Source organism: Rhinoraja longicauda, chromosome 10 (genome assembly GCF_053455715.1).
Source record: "Rhinoraja longicauda isolate Sanriku21f chromosome 10, sRhiLon1.1, whole genome shotgun sequence".
Lineage (NCBI taxonomy): Eukaryota > Metazoa > Chordata > Chondrichthyes > Rajiformes > Arhynchobatidae > Rhinoraja > Rhinoraja longicauda.
The window spans coordinates 38,231,106-38,244,865 of NC_135962.1; the positions used below are offsets into that span (position 1 = coordinate 38,231,106).

Consider the following 13,760-nt stretch of genomic DNA (forward strand, 5'->3'; position numbering starts at 1 on the left):
GGTATGGGGAGAAGGCAGGAACGGGGTACTGATTGAGAATGATCAGCCATGATCACATTGAATGGTGGTGCTGGCTCGATGGGCCGAATGGCCTCCTCCTGCACCTATTGTCTATTGTCTATTGTCTATTGTCTATTGTCTATTGTAAGGGTTACTTGAAAGTGTCACCTGTCCATCTCCTCCACATATGCTGCCTGACTCTCCGAGCCCCTCTGGCACTGTTTTTTCTGCCAACAATTCCAATATGTAGTGTTTCTTGCGTCTCTAACAATATTTTAATTTTGCTGTTGGAAGGAACTGCAGATGCTGGTTTAAACCAAGGACAGGCACAAAAAGCTGGAGTAATGCATTGGGTTAGGCAGCATCTCCAGAGAAAAGGAATAGGTGACGTTTCGGGTAGAGACACTTCATGCTGTCAGTTTTTTGCCCAATCAGTTACCAGTTAACTACATCCCATATCCATCTATTGTACTGAACAAAACACATTCTGATTGTACTCTGGATAGGAAGAATCTGACGATTTAGAAACTTACTTGAGATTACAAAAATCTCTCGTGTAGTAATCCTTATTAAAATGACACAAATGTCTGGAACTGTGGTTGGAATGAACTTTACAACATCAGCTGAAATCGAAATTTGTGGCTTATGGGTCTCCCTGATGCTGATGTTTGGATTAGTTTGAGGAAATGGAATATTACATTTAAACAGCTCTTTTTTTTAAACAAAAAGGTGGCAGTCCGCATATAAATGAAAAACTATGCGACATTTCTCAACTGTTTTTCTATAAATATACCCTCCTCTTGTGATTTCATATTGTGAACAATCAACTTCATATCTAAGACTTAAAAAGTATAAAATCAACAATAAAAATATCAATTTGAAAATCAAGTTTTAACTTGGTCGAGTTAATGTCACTTGTAAACACCATCACATAATAAGCACTGGATTTATAACAAAACACAAAGCACTGGAGGAACTCAATGGGTCAGGCAGCATCTGTGGAGGGAATGGACGGACAACGATTCGGGTCGGGACCCTTCCCCATAAGGAATGTTCATTTCCTTCACAGATGCTGCCTGACCTGCTGAGTTGCTCCAGTACTTTGTGTTTTGCTCAAGATTCCTGCAGCTGCAGTTCCCTCGGCCTCTGTTTTACTAGATTTAAAACATTTGATTTGGCTGTACTTTCTCCCTGAGATCAACCGGACTGACGGCAACACGCATTGTGCAAGATCGCTCATCACACGCCCAGTTGTATTAAATTGTGCTTTTGTTTTGTATTGTTTCATTAGCAACGACACCAGCCAGTGAGAGGCCAAAGACTGCCTGTGAGCAGCAGAGGGATCGGTTAGAAGCAGAGGTGAGGCTGCGTGGGTCTCAGCCGCTGTTGGGACACCACATCCCTCAGTGTGACGAAGAAGGGAACTTCAGGCCGACGCAATGCCACAGCAGCACAGGCCACTGCTGGTGTGTGTACGGAAATGGGCAGGAAGTCCCAGGGACCCGGGCACCACCTGGAACTGCTCAACCACACTGTGGGACAACAGGTCAGTCAGGGTTATAATTAAACAAGGTGCAGGAGTTCAAAGGGACATTACCTTTTGACTTTTCCCAGTCAAATGTTGAACTTTCTGACTGGGAGCGTGACTGGGAATTTGAGTGAATTGATGTTTACAGCTGATGGGGATACCTGTTATCTCCTGAGGTCACAAAGTACTTAACATTATTGATCATTCTGGCATTGTAGTTATGCTTGGCACAAAGACTAGACCAATTATTTGTACGCAGACAGCTTGATTATCTTTCATTCCTTACACATTTCAATTAGCAGGTTAGTTCCTTTATGACTGTCGACTCATTTTCTGTTTGCTCCTTTCCTAAACTCTCTGATCTTAACTAATTCATCGAATGTTTGGTCACATTCCACTTCAAGCAAATACATTCTCTCTTTTCATAGCAACATTTTGATATTTAAAAGACACGTGGACATATGGGAAAGGTTACAGCACAGAAAAGGGCCCTTCCAGCCCATCTAGTCCAATGCCGAGCATGATGCGAAAGACATCAAAGGTTAATCCCATTTGCCTGCATTAGTACCACATCACCGTACTTTTCTATCCAAGTACCTGATCAGAAACCATTTAAACGTTAAAATTGTAACTGTCTCCACTATTTTGTTTAGGCAGCGTTTTACAAATATTCAGCACCTGCTGTGTGGAAATACTAATCCCTCAGATTGCCGGGAAAATTGTTTCCCTCTCATCGATGTGATTTAGTTCTTAATTTTCCTTTCGTGGGAATTTTTTTTGGCTATGCTCTGTGGCTTCTGCCGTGGTGTTCCTTTGAATCAAAGAAGTCTCTGCTCTTTACACTTACTGCTATCACCCTCTGGGCTGCCAAGTCAGTCAGGGTTACAATTAAGCAAAATCATCACTTGCAGCAAACATGAGGAATGGAGTTTATAATGAAGTCACTTTGTTCTGGAATTTGCAGAAACACCTTCATAGCATTTGACAGCATCTGAGGGCCAATTTATTTGGGCATCTCTTATCTGTTGTAACTATGAAGCGTTGTACAGGAATTATACTGCAGAGGAACATTTGATCAGGTTGTACCAATATGAATCACATTAATGTATGTTAGTTTCATAGTCTTCTGGACTGTGCTGGTTTCTGGAGTCATAGGACTGTTCAGCATGGACACAAAAAAAACTTAATCCGCCCACCTCCTTTAAACTCTCATCTTAAAGCTGGCCTCTAGTATTTGATTTTTCCCATCCTTGGAAAAGGATTCCAACTTTCTACCCGATTTATGCCTCTCATAATCTTGCATAATTCTATCGGGTCTACCTGCGATTTCTGGCATTTCAGAGAAAACAATTCATGCCTGTCCAACTCATCTCTGTAGCTAATACTTCCTAATCCAGGCATCATTCTGGTAAACCGCCTCTAAAGCTTTGTGTAATGGGATGACCCGAACTGCACACAATACTCCAAATGCAGCTAAACCAATGTCCTATAAAGCTGCATCATAACTTCTTGATTATTATACTCAATGCCCCATCCTATGAAAATAAGCATACCATATGCCTTTGCTCTCTCTACCTGCGTTGCCACTTTCGGGGAGTTATGGACTTGGACCCCAAGATCCCTCAGTACATCAATGGTGTTAAGGGTCATGCCATTAATTGCATATTTTCCTCATACATTTGACTTCCCAAAGAGCAAAACATCACACTGGCTCGGACTAAACTCCATCTATCATTTCTCCGGCCATTTCTGTGATGTTTAGACTCCCCCGACCGTGGGAGAATAAAGAGGGAAGGAGATTGGACTTTATTGCCTTCCATCACTGTGAGGAACATGGGGAATCTGCTGTGGTGGATGTTTATGTTAACTTTTATGTAGTCGTGTGTCTTGTTGCATTTTTTTAGTATTGCTGTATGGTAATTCGAATTTCACTGTACCTTAATTGGTACATGTGCCAATAAACTGACCTTGAAGCCTTGTGGCCAGTGTTTAGAGAAGATGCAAAGATTTTGTCACAGCTCCCAAAACCTCCTTTTGCCTCTCTCTTTAATCTGGGATAAATCTCATAAATTGCTGGGGATTTATCCACCTCAATATTCTTCAAAAGCCCCAACATGACCTCGTCCTTAATCTCAAACCGCCCTTGCATATTAGTATTCTCCACACTGATCTCACAGTCCTCCGTCTCCTTGTTGAAAACTGATGTGAAGTACTTGTTTAGTACCCCCTTTACATCCCCAAACTTCAAGCACAAATTCCCTCCTTTATCCTGGAGAAGTCCTGCCTTCCTGCTTATCCTCCTGATTTTAATATAGGTCTAAAATGTTTTCGGAATTTCTTTAATCCAACTCACCAAGCCATTTTGAGGACCCTTTGGCCCTTCTAATGACCTGGCTTTGTCCTGCCCTTCCTCTCTTCCAGCTTACTTTCCACCCCCCATGTATATCCATGTTTTCCAGAGGTACTGCCTGACCTGCTGGGTTACTTCAATGCTGTGTATTTTTTTGTAAACAAGAATCTGCAGTTCCTTGACTCTATTCCTTTCTTCACTTGATTAGCAGTGATTGAGCGTCCAAAGTCAGCCTGTGAGCAGCACCAGGAGAGGATGGAAGCAGAGGTGAGCCTGCGTGGGCCGCTTGTTGGATTCCACGTCCCTCAGTGTGACGAAGAAGGGAACTTCAGGCCGATGCAATGCCAGAGCAGCACAGGCCACTGCTGGTGTGTGTACGAAAACGGGCAGGAAGTCCCAGGGACCCGGACACCGCCTGGAACCGCTCAACCACGCTGTGGGACGACAGGTCAGTCAGGGTTACAATGAAGCAAAATGACCAACCTTGTGGCAAACCTGAGAGATTCCGTGAGGTTTTAATTTGTTTGTGGGAGCCTGGAGCATGTGCAGGGAAATGGCCAACATAATTGTCTGTGGTGATCTTCACCAGGAATGTTAATGCACCCCATGACTGCCCTAGGATGGAGTGCAGGACCAAATGCATTGGAAATGTAGAAATAAGGAACAGCGGATGCTGGTTTACCAAGGAAAACACAGAATGCTGGAGTACCAGAGCAGGTCAGGCAACATCGCTGGAGAACAAGGGTAGGTGACATTTCAGTTTGGGACCCTTCTTCAGACTGATTGCAGGGGTGGGGAGTTAGAGAGTTAGAAGAATTTAAAGAGAGTTAAAAGCTCTTCTAGCTTTCTTTCTCCACATTCCTGCAATCAGTCTGGAGAAGACTCCCAACTCGAAACGTCGCCTATCCATGTTCTCCAGGAATGCTGCCCGACCTACTGAGTTACTCCAGCATTTTGTGTCTTCCCATTGCATCCAAGTTCTTTTGCAACTGAGGCCTCAAACAGGGGTTTATACACCTGAGAAATGAACTGCAGATGCTCTGGAATCCTGAGCAAAACACAAAGTGCTGGAGGAACTTGGCTGTTCAGACAGCATCCATGGAACGATATGTTTTGGGTTGGAGCCCATCAGTCTGATGGAGTAGGCAGGAGATAGCTTGAAGAGAGAAGTAGGGGTGGGAAGGAGCTTTGCTGGTGATAGGTAGATACAGGTGACAGGGAGGGGGGGGGGGGGGGGGGTTGGGAATTGGCAGATGGGTGGAGTAAATGACAAAGGCTCCAGGTGAAAAGGAGACAAAAGGGTGTTGGATAAGGAAGGGACAGGAGAGTGAAATGGAATGAGGGATGGGGACATGCGGGATGGGGACATGCGGGATGGGGAAGAGAGGGATTAAAGGGAAAGAGGGAACTCGGTTTGGTGATGAGTGTACGGTAGACAGGAAATGAGCAGGAAAGGGAGAAACAGCGCCTTGAATGCTGTTTGGGTAGATGACAAACCAACAGAATTAACATTAAATTCTCCAATCTCAAGTAATATGCGCCACACTCTTTGCCCGGGTCCACCCCCACCCTTCCCCCACCCATCTCTTGCACACACATCTCTTCCTCCATTTTCAACCCCCTAACATCCCCCCCCCCCCCCCCCCCCCCCCCAGAAATCCTGCTCCTTTCCCCTCCCCTCTTCCATCCACAGTCTATTTCAGTATTGGAGCAGTAGCGGGTTGGTTGATTGGTTGAGGCTATTTCAGTGTTAGAATCAAAAGTCCAAGTTGGCATTACTGATGGTTTGTCCAGTGACAAATATGGGTAGAGCTGAGAACTAACAAGGGGATGATCACCTTGGGCGGCACAGTGACACAGCAGTAGAGTTGCTGCCTTACAGTGTCAGAGACCTAGGTTTGATCCTGACCATGGGCGCTGTCTGTGCAGAGTTGTGTAAGAAAATAACTGCAGATGCTGGTACAAATCGAAGGTATTTATTCACAAAATGCTGGAGTAACTCAGCAGGTTAGGCAGCATCTCAGGAGAGAAGGAATGGGTGATGTTTCGGGCCGAGAAGGGTCAGGTGACAGGGAGGGGGGGGGGGGTCTGAAGAAGGGTCTTGACCCGAAACGTCACCCATTCCTTCTCTCCTAAGATGCTGCCTGACTTGCTGAGTTACTCCAGCATTTTGCGAGGAAATACCTTCGGTCTGTGCAGAGTTTGTACGTTCCCCCCGTGACTGCATGGGTTTTCCCTGGGTGCTCAGATTTCAACCCACACTCCAAAGCCTTACAGGTTTGTAAGTTAATTGGCTTTGGTAAAGATTGCAAATTGTCTCTTGTGTCCAGGATAGTGCCAGTGTGTGGAGTGATCGCAGGTCGGCATGGCTCAGTGGACCGAAGGGCCTGTTTCCATGCTGTATTTCTAAACTAAACTAAACACTGTTGAGAGTGTACTAAAGGCCCCTAAATGGTCAATGTGAATTAGTAGAACAAATATGGCAGGATTACATGCAGCTGCAAGATTAATAAGGTTGTCAAGGATTTTAACTTTCCCAATATAGACTGGGACTGTCAATGTGCCAAGGAATTAGATGGGGTGGAATTTGTCATATGTGTTCATAAAAGTTTCCTGAGGCAATATGTAGAGGCCCTACTAGGGAGAGGGCAAAGCTTAATCTACTCTTAGGAAATTGGGATAGGCAAGTTTTCGGGAGCCTTAAGGGACCAGTGACCACTGTTCGATTAGCTTTAAAATAGTTATAGATAAAGACAGAGATGGCCCACAAGTTCCAATTCTGAATTGGGGCAAGGCCAACTTTGGTATTAGACAGGAACTTGCTAAAGTTCTTTGTAGTAGGTTGTTTGCAGGCAAAAAAAAGTCTGGAAAATGGGATGCTTTTAAAAGTGTGATGACAAGAGTTCAGGGCATAACTGTTCCTGTTAGAGTTGAAGGCAAGGCAGGTGAGAGTAAAGAAGCTTGGATGACATTAGAGATTAAGGCTCTGGTCAGAAAAAAAAAGTAGAAGGCATAGGGCAGGTATAAGCAACTGGGCTCAAGTGTCTCCCTAGAGGAGTTTCAAGAACTGAGGAGCATACTTAAGAAGGAAATAAGTAAGGTAAAAAGAGGGCAGGAGATAGCTCTGGAAGATAATATCAAGGAAATTCCTAAGAGATTTCTGCTACATTAAGGATAAGAGGGTAAATAGAGAGAGAATATGACCCTCAAAGACCAAAGTAGGCCTGGTCTAATGGTGACTAATGTACCTTACCGATTGGTGCATGGCCCATTGCTGTTTGTGGTTTATTTATATCAACAATTTGGATGAGAATGTAGAAGGCACGAATAGTACGGTTGCAGATAACGCTAAAGTGGGTGGTATCATCGATATCGAAGATGGTTATCAAAAATTACAACAGGATCTTGATCAGTTGAGCAAATGTGCTGAGGAATGGTTAATGGAGTTTATTGTAGATAAGTGCGAGATGATTTGGGAATTTAAAACATGGGCAGGACCTTCACAGTAAAATGGCAGGGCCTCAGGAGTGTTGTACAGCTGGGGATCTAGAAATGCAGGTACATAGCTCCTTGAAAAGAGTGTCATGGGTAGATAGAGTAGTCATTCCTTGGTAAACCTGCATCTGTAGTTCTTTGGTTCTACATGGTAGTTGAGAGGTGATTTACAATTGTACAAGACGTTACATTTGGATTATGCGTTCAGTTTTGGTCACTCTGCTTTCGGAAGCATGTTTAATTTAGGATACAGCGCAGTAACAGGCCCTTCGGCCCACCGAGTCTGCCACCCTACACACACTAGGGACAATTTACATTTATACCAAGTCAATTAACCTGCAAACCTGTATGTCTTTGGAGTGTGGGAGGAAACCAAAGATCTCTGAGACCTGGGTGTCCTTGTACATCAGTCACTGAAAGGAAGCGTGCAGGTACAGCAGGCAGTGAAGAAAGCTAATGGCATGTTGGCCTCCATAACAAGAGGATTTGAGTGTAGGAGTAAAGAGGTCCTTCTGCAGTTGCATAGGGCCCTGGTGAGACCACATCTGGAGTATTGTGTGCAGTGTTGGTCTTCTAATTTGTGGAAGGACATCCCTGCTATTGAGGCAGTGCAGCGTAGGTTCACGAGGTTAATCCCCGGGATGGTGGGACTGTCAATTGAGGAAAGATTGGAAAGACTGGACTTGTATTTACTGGAGTTTAGAAGGATGAGAGGGGATCTGATAGAGACGTATAAAATTATGAAAGGACTGGACAAGCTGGATGCAGGAAAAATGTTCCCAATGTTGGAGTCCTGAACCAGGGGCCACAGTCTAAGAATAAAGGGGAGGCCATTTAAAACTGAGGTGAGAAAAATCTTTTTCACCCAGAGAGTTATGAATTTGTGGAATTCTCTGCCACAGAAAGCAGCAGAGGCCAATTCACTGGATGCATTTAAAAGAGGGTTAGATAGAGCTCTTGGGGCTAGTGTAATCAAGGGATATGGGGAGAAGGCAGGCACAGGTTACTGATTGCGGATGATCAGCCATGATCACAATGAATGGCGGTGCTGGCTCGAAGGGCCAAATGGCCTCCTCCTGCACCTATTTTCTATGTTTCTATGTAAAAGCCATGTGGTCATGGGGAGAACGTACAAACTACATACAGACAGCACCCATAGTCAGGATCCAACCCGGGTCTCTGGCGCTGCAAGCGCTATCAGGCAGCAATTCTACCGCTGCACCACCATGCCAATGTTAAACTGTTGTTAACAACAGCAATGTTGTTAAGCTGGAAGGAGTGCAGAGACAATTTACAAGGATGTTGCCAAGATTTGTGGTCCTGAGCTCCAGGGAGAGGTTGGGCAGGCCAAGACTTTCTTCCTAGGAGCACAGGAGGAGGAGTGGTGATCTTATAGAGGTATATAAGATGCAGTGAGGAATAGATAAGGTGAATGAGTCTTTTACCCAGAGGAGAGGAATCATGAACAGATGATTTTGGTTTGAGGTGAAATGGGAATGGTTTAATTGGAACGTGAGGGGCAACTTTTTCCACTCAGAAGGTATTGGGTATAGGAAATGAACTGCCAGAAGAGGTAGTTGAGGCAGGTACCATAACAACATTTAAAAGACATTTGGACAGTTACATGGTTAGGAAAGATTTAGAGGGATATGAACCAAACACAGGCAGGTTGGAATAGTTTTGATGGGGTATCTTGGTCATCAAGGGCAATTTGGTCTGAAGAGCCTGTTTTGTTCTCTATGATTATCTCCTATTGCCAAGTCCCACATTCTCTTTCCTCTATCCTCTTCCTCTGCTCCCTTCCATCCATATCCCTCCATCCGACTTTACATTTCACTCCTCCTTTCTTTATCTGACACCCTTTAGTCTGCCTTTCACATCTAGCCTTTGTCGTCCACCTCTCTTTTCCCATCTTCTTCCCTCCTCATCAGTCTTAAGAAAGGTCCCAACCTGAAATGTCGCCTGTCTATTCCCTTCACAGATGCTGCCTCATCAGCTGAGTTCCTTTATTCTTTGCACACCCATTATGAGTCCAATATATTCCACCTTACCTATCCATCCTATTTCTTTTATCTCCATTGCTATTTCACTGGTGTCCATGTTTCCATCAAATTGTTTCATTAGCAACAAACGAACGTCCAAAGACAATCTGTAAGCAGCACTGAGAACGGGCTGAAAGAGAGAGGTTTGGATCTCAGCCGCTGTTGGGTGTCTGTATCCCCCAGTGTGACGAAGAAAGGAACTTCAGGCCGATGCAATGCCACAGCAGAACAGGCCACTGCTGGCGCACGAAAACGGGCAGGAAGTCCCAAGAGCAGAACACTACCTGGAGCGGCTCAACCACGCTGGGGGACAACTGATCACTCAGGGTTATAATTAAACTAAATGACCAAACTTGTGCCAAACCTGTGAAGGTTCTATTTCCTCACAACCCATTCTACTTCTGGAATTTTCAGTTGCACCTTTGTGTGTTTCATGGAGTTTGATTATCAGAAGAACTGATGGTTTTGTGTCTCTTATCTGTTGTAACTATAATGTGCTTATTTGGGTTAAACAGTGCTGAAACAGGACCTTTGGCCCACCTTGTCCATCCCACCCATTGTACCTACCCACACGAATCCCAATTGTGTATTAGGCCAGTAGCTTCTATGCCTTGGTGTGTGAAGTACATCCCCAGATGCGGCTGAAATGTTGCAGAGGAGGTACATCACCTCCAAAGGCAGCATATTCCAAACTCCATCACCCTCTGTATGGAAAAACGTCCCCTTAGATCCCCTCCAAACCACCCTCCCTCTCACCTTTAACCTCAGGTTTTGACAACCTACCCGGAGAAACAGATTTTTTCTACCTTCCCTCTCTATCCCCCTTCTAATATTATATACTTCCATAAGGTCATTCCTCAGTCCACGCTGTTCCAAGGGAAACAAGCTCAGCCTATTCAGTCTCTCCTTAAGGCAGCATCTGTGGAGGAGATATTACACAGGAGATGCAAGGAACTGCAGATGATCAATCTTGAGCAAAAGACAAACTGCTGGAGGAATTCAGTGGGTCAGACATTACCGTTAGAAGGAATGGATAAGTGATGTTTAGGCTCAGAGTCCTTCTTCAGAGTCAAGATATTGTACAGAGTTTAAAATATTTGAACTTCTAATCAGTGAGAGTCTCAAGAGCAGTGTCTTTCTTTCATTGATCAGAAGCCAGTGATCGGCCAAAGACTGCTTGTGAGCAGCAGAGGGATCGGTTAGAAGCAGAGGTGAGGCTGCGTGGGTCTCAGTCGCTGTTGGGACACCACATCCCTCAGTGTGATGAAGAAGGGAACTTCAGGCCGATGCAATGCCAGAGCAGCACAGGCCACTGCTGGTGTGTGTACGAAAACGGGCAGCAAGTCCCAGGGAGCCGGACACTACCTGGAACCGCTCAACCACGCTGTGGGACAACAGGTCAGTCAGGGGTATAATGAAACTAAATGACCAAACCTGTGCCAAACATGTGAAAGTTCTACTTCATCACAAAGAGTCATCTTCTAGAATTTTCAGTTGGACCTTTGTGTGTTTCATGGAGTTTGATTATCAGAAAAACAGATGTTTTTGTGTCTCATCTGTTGTGACTATAATGTGCTTATTAGGGTTAAACAGTGCAGAAACAGACATTTGGCCCACCTTGTCCCTGCCACCCATTGTACCTACCCACCCGAGTCCCACTTGTGTATTAGGTCAGTACCTTGGTGTTTTAAATACATACCTAGATGCGACTGTAATGTTGTAGAGTACCTGCCTCCACCACCTCCAATGGCGCACATTCCAAACTCCATCACCCTCTGTATGGAAAAACATCCCCTTGGATCGCCTACAAATCACCCTCCCTCTCACCTTTAACCTCCGGTCTTTGACATCATACCATGAGAAACAGACTTTTTAACCTCCCCTCTCTATTCCCCCTTCTAATTTTATATACTCCTCAGCCCAACCTAGCCCAGTGCTGTTTTGGACCGGGACCCTTCTCCAGGGAGCACCCTGATGCCAAACAGTGTCTGTTTATTCCTGCCGCAGATGCTGTCTGACTGGCTGAGAACCTCCAGCACTTTGTGTTATGCCCACGATTCCAGAATTTGCTGTTTCTTATGTCATACTTCTATCCAGCCAACGTCCTGGTGAATCTCGTCTGCACCACATCTGGATCCTTCGTGCAGTATGGCGACCAGGGCTACACACAAATGTCCCAGGGTTGGTCCAACCAATGTGTGTGAAAGCAATGACATCACATAAGGTAATACGGTCATGAGTGATAGGAGTAGAATTAGGCCAATCGGCCCATCAAGTCTACTCCGCCATTCAATCATGGCGGATCTATCTCTCTCCTAACCCCATTCTCCTCCTGCCTTCTCCCCATAACCTCTGACACCCGTACCAATCAAGAATCTATCTATCTCCGCCTTAACTATATCCACTGACTTGGCCTCCACAGCCTTCTGTGGTAAAGAATTCCACAGATTCACAACCCAGTGACTAAAGAAATTTCTTCTCATCTCTTTCCCAAAAGAACTTTCTCTAATTCTGAGGCTATGACCTCTAGTCCCAGAATCTCCCACTAGTGGAAACATTCTCTCCACATCCACTCTATCCAAGCCTTTCACTATTCTGTATGTTTCAATGAGGTCCCCACTCATTCTTCTAAACTCCAGCGAGTACAGCCCCAGTGCCGACAAACGCTCATCATAGGTTAACCTACTAATTTAGTTTAGTTTAGTTTAGAGATACAGCGCAGAAACAGGCCCTTCGGCCCACCGGGTCCACGCCGACTAGCGATCCCCGCACATTAACACCATCCTACACCCACTAGGGAAAATATTTACATTCACCAAGCCAATTAAAATACCTACAAACCTGCACGTCTTGAGTGTGGGAGGAAACCGAAGATCTCGGAGAAAACCCACCCAGGTTACGGGGAGAACGTACAAACTCTGTACAGACAGCACCCGTGATCAGGATCGAACCCGGGTCTCTGGCGCTGCATTCACTGTAAGACAGCAACTCTACTGCTGCGCCACCGTGACTGCTTTTGACGTAGATATTTCTCTGCAAACTAACTGTAGCCATATACAGTTAACAAGACAAGATATCATGCAGGAGAAAAACAAGGAACTACAGATGCTCAAATCTTGAGCAAAATGCAAACTGCTGGAGGAACTCAGTGGGTCAGACAGCAACGTTAGAGGGAATGGATAAGTGACGTTTCGGGGCGGGACCCTTCTTTAGAGTCAAAATATTATACAGCTCAGTTTAAAATATTTGATCTTCTAATGAGTGATAGTTTCAAGAGCAGTGTCTTTCTTTCATTGATCAGAAGCCAGTGATCGGCCAAAGACTGCCTGTGAGCAGCAGAGGGATCGGTTAGAAGCAGAGGTGAGGCTGCGTGGGTCTCAGCCGCCGCTGGGACACCACATCCCTCAGTGTGATGAAGAAGGGAACTTCAGGCCAACGCAATGCCACAGCAGCACAGGCCACTGCTGGTGTGTGTACGAAAACGGGCAGGAAGTCCCAGGGAGCCGGACACTACCTGGAACCTCTCAACCACGCTGTGGGACAACAGGTCAGTCAGGGGTATAATTAAACTAAATGACCAAACCTGTGAAAGTTCTACTTCATCACAAAGAGTCATCTTCTAGAATTTTCAGTTGGACCTTTGTGTGTTTCATGGAGTTTGATTATCAGAAAAACAGATGTTTTTGTGTCTCATCTGTTGTGACTATAATGTGCTTATTAGGGTTAAACAGTGCAGAAACAGATCTTTGTCCCACCACCCATTGTACCTACCCACCCGAGTCCCACTTGTGTATTAGGTCAGTAGCTTCTATGCCTTGGTGTTTTAAATACATACCTAGATGCGACTGTAATGTTGTAGAGTACCTGCCTCCACCACCTCCAATGGCGCATATTCCAAACTCCATCACCCTCTGTATGGAAAAACATCCCATTGGATCGCCTACAAATCACCCTCCTCTCACCTTTAACCTCCAGTCTTTGACATCATACCATGAGAAACAGACTTTTTAACCTCCCCTCTCTATTCCCCCTTCTAATTTTATATACTCCTCAGCCCAGCCTAGCCCAGTGCTGTTTTGGACCGGGACCCTTCTCCAGGGAGCACCCTGATGCAAAACAGTGTCTGTTTATTCCTGCCGCAGATGCTGCCTGACTGGCTGAGAACCTCCAGCACTTTGTGTTATGCCCACGATTCCCGACTTTGCTGTTTCTTATGTCATACTTCTATCCAGCCAACGTCCTGGTGAATCTCGTCTGCACCACATCTGGATCCTTCGTGCAGTGTGGCGACTAGGGCTACACACAAATGTCCCAGGGTTGGTCCAACCAATGTGTGTGAAAGCTA

At 45.2% G+C, this 13,760-nt stretch overlaps 1 protein-coding gene across 4 annotated transcripts in view; it reads left to right on the forward strand.

Moving 5' to 3' along the window:
• Positions 1-13,760, forward strand: part of nid2a (nidogen 2a (osteonidogen)) — a 117,687-nt gene that overhangs the window by 62,499 nt on the left and 41,428 nt on the right. For 3 of the 4 annotated variants that reach the window (XM_078406697.1, XM_078406698.1, XM_078406700.1), the window contains exons 18-21: positions 1,292-1,546; positions 4,087-4,326; positions 10,568-10,813; positions 12,717-12,962. In XM_078406697.1, the coding sequence (XP_078262823.1) occupies positions 1,292-1,546; positions 4,087-4,326; positions 10,568-10,813; positions 12,717-12,962 (987 nt within the window). The remainder of the gene's footprint in view (positions 1-1,291; positions 1,547-4,086; positions 4,327-10,567; positions 10,814-12,716; positions 12,963-13,760) is intronic. The other variant, XM_078406699.1, reaches the window with a different exon arrangement.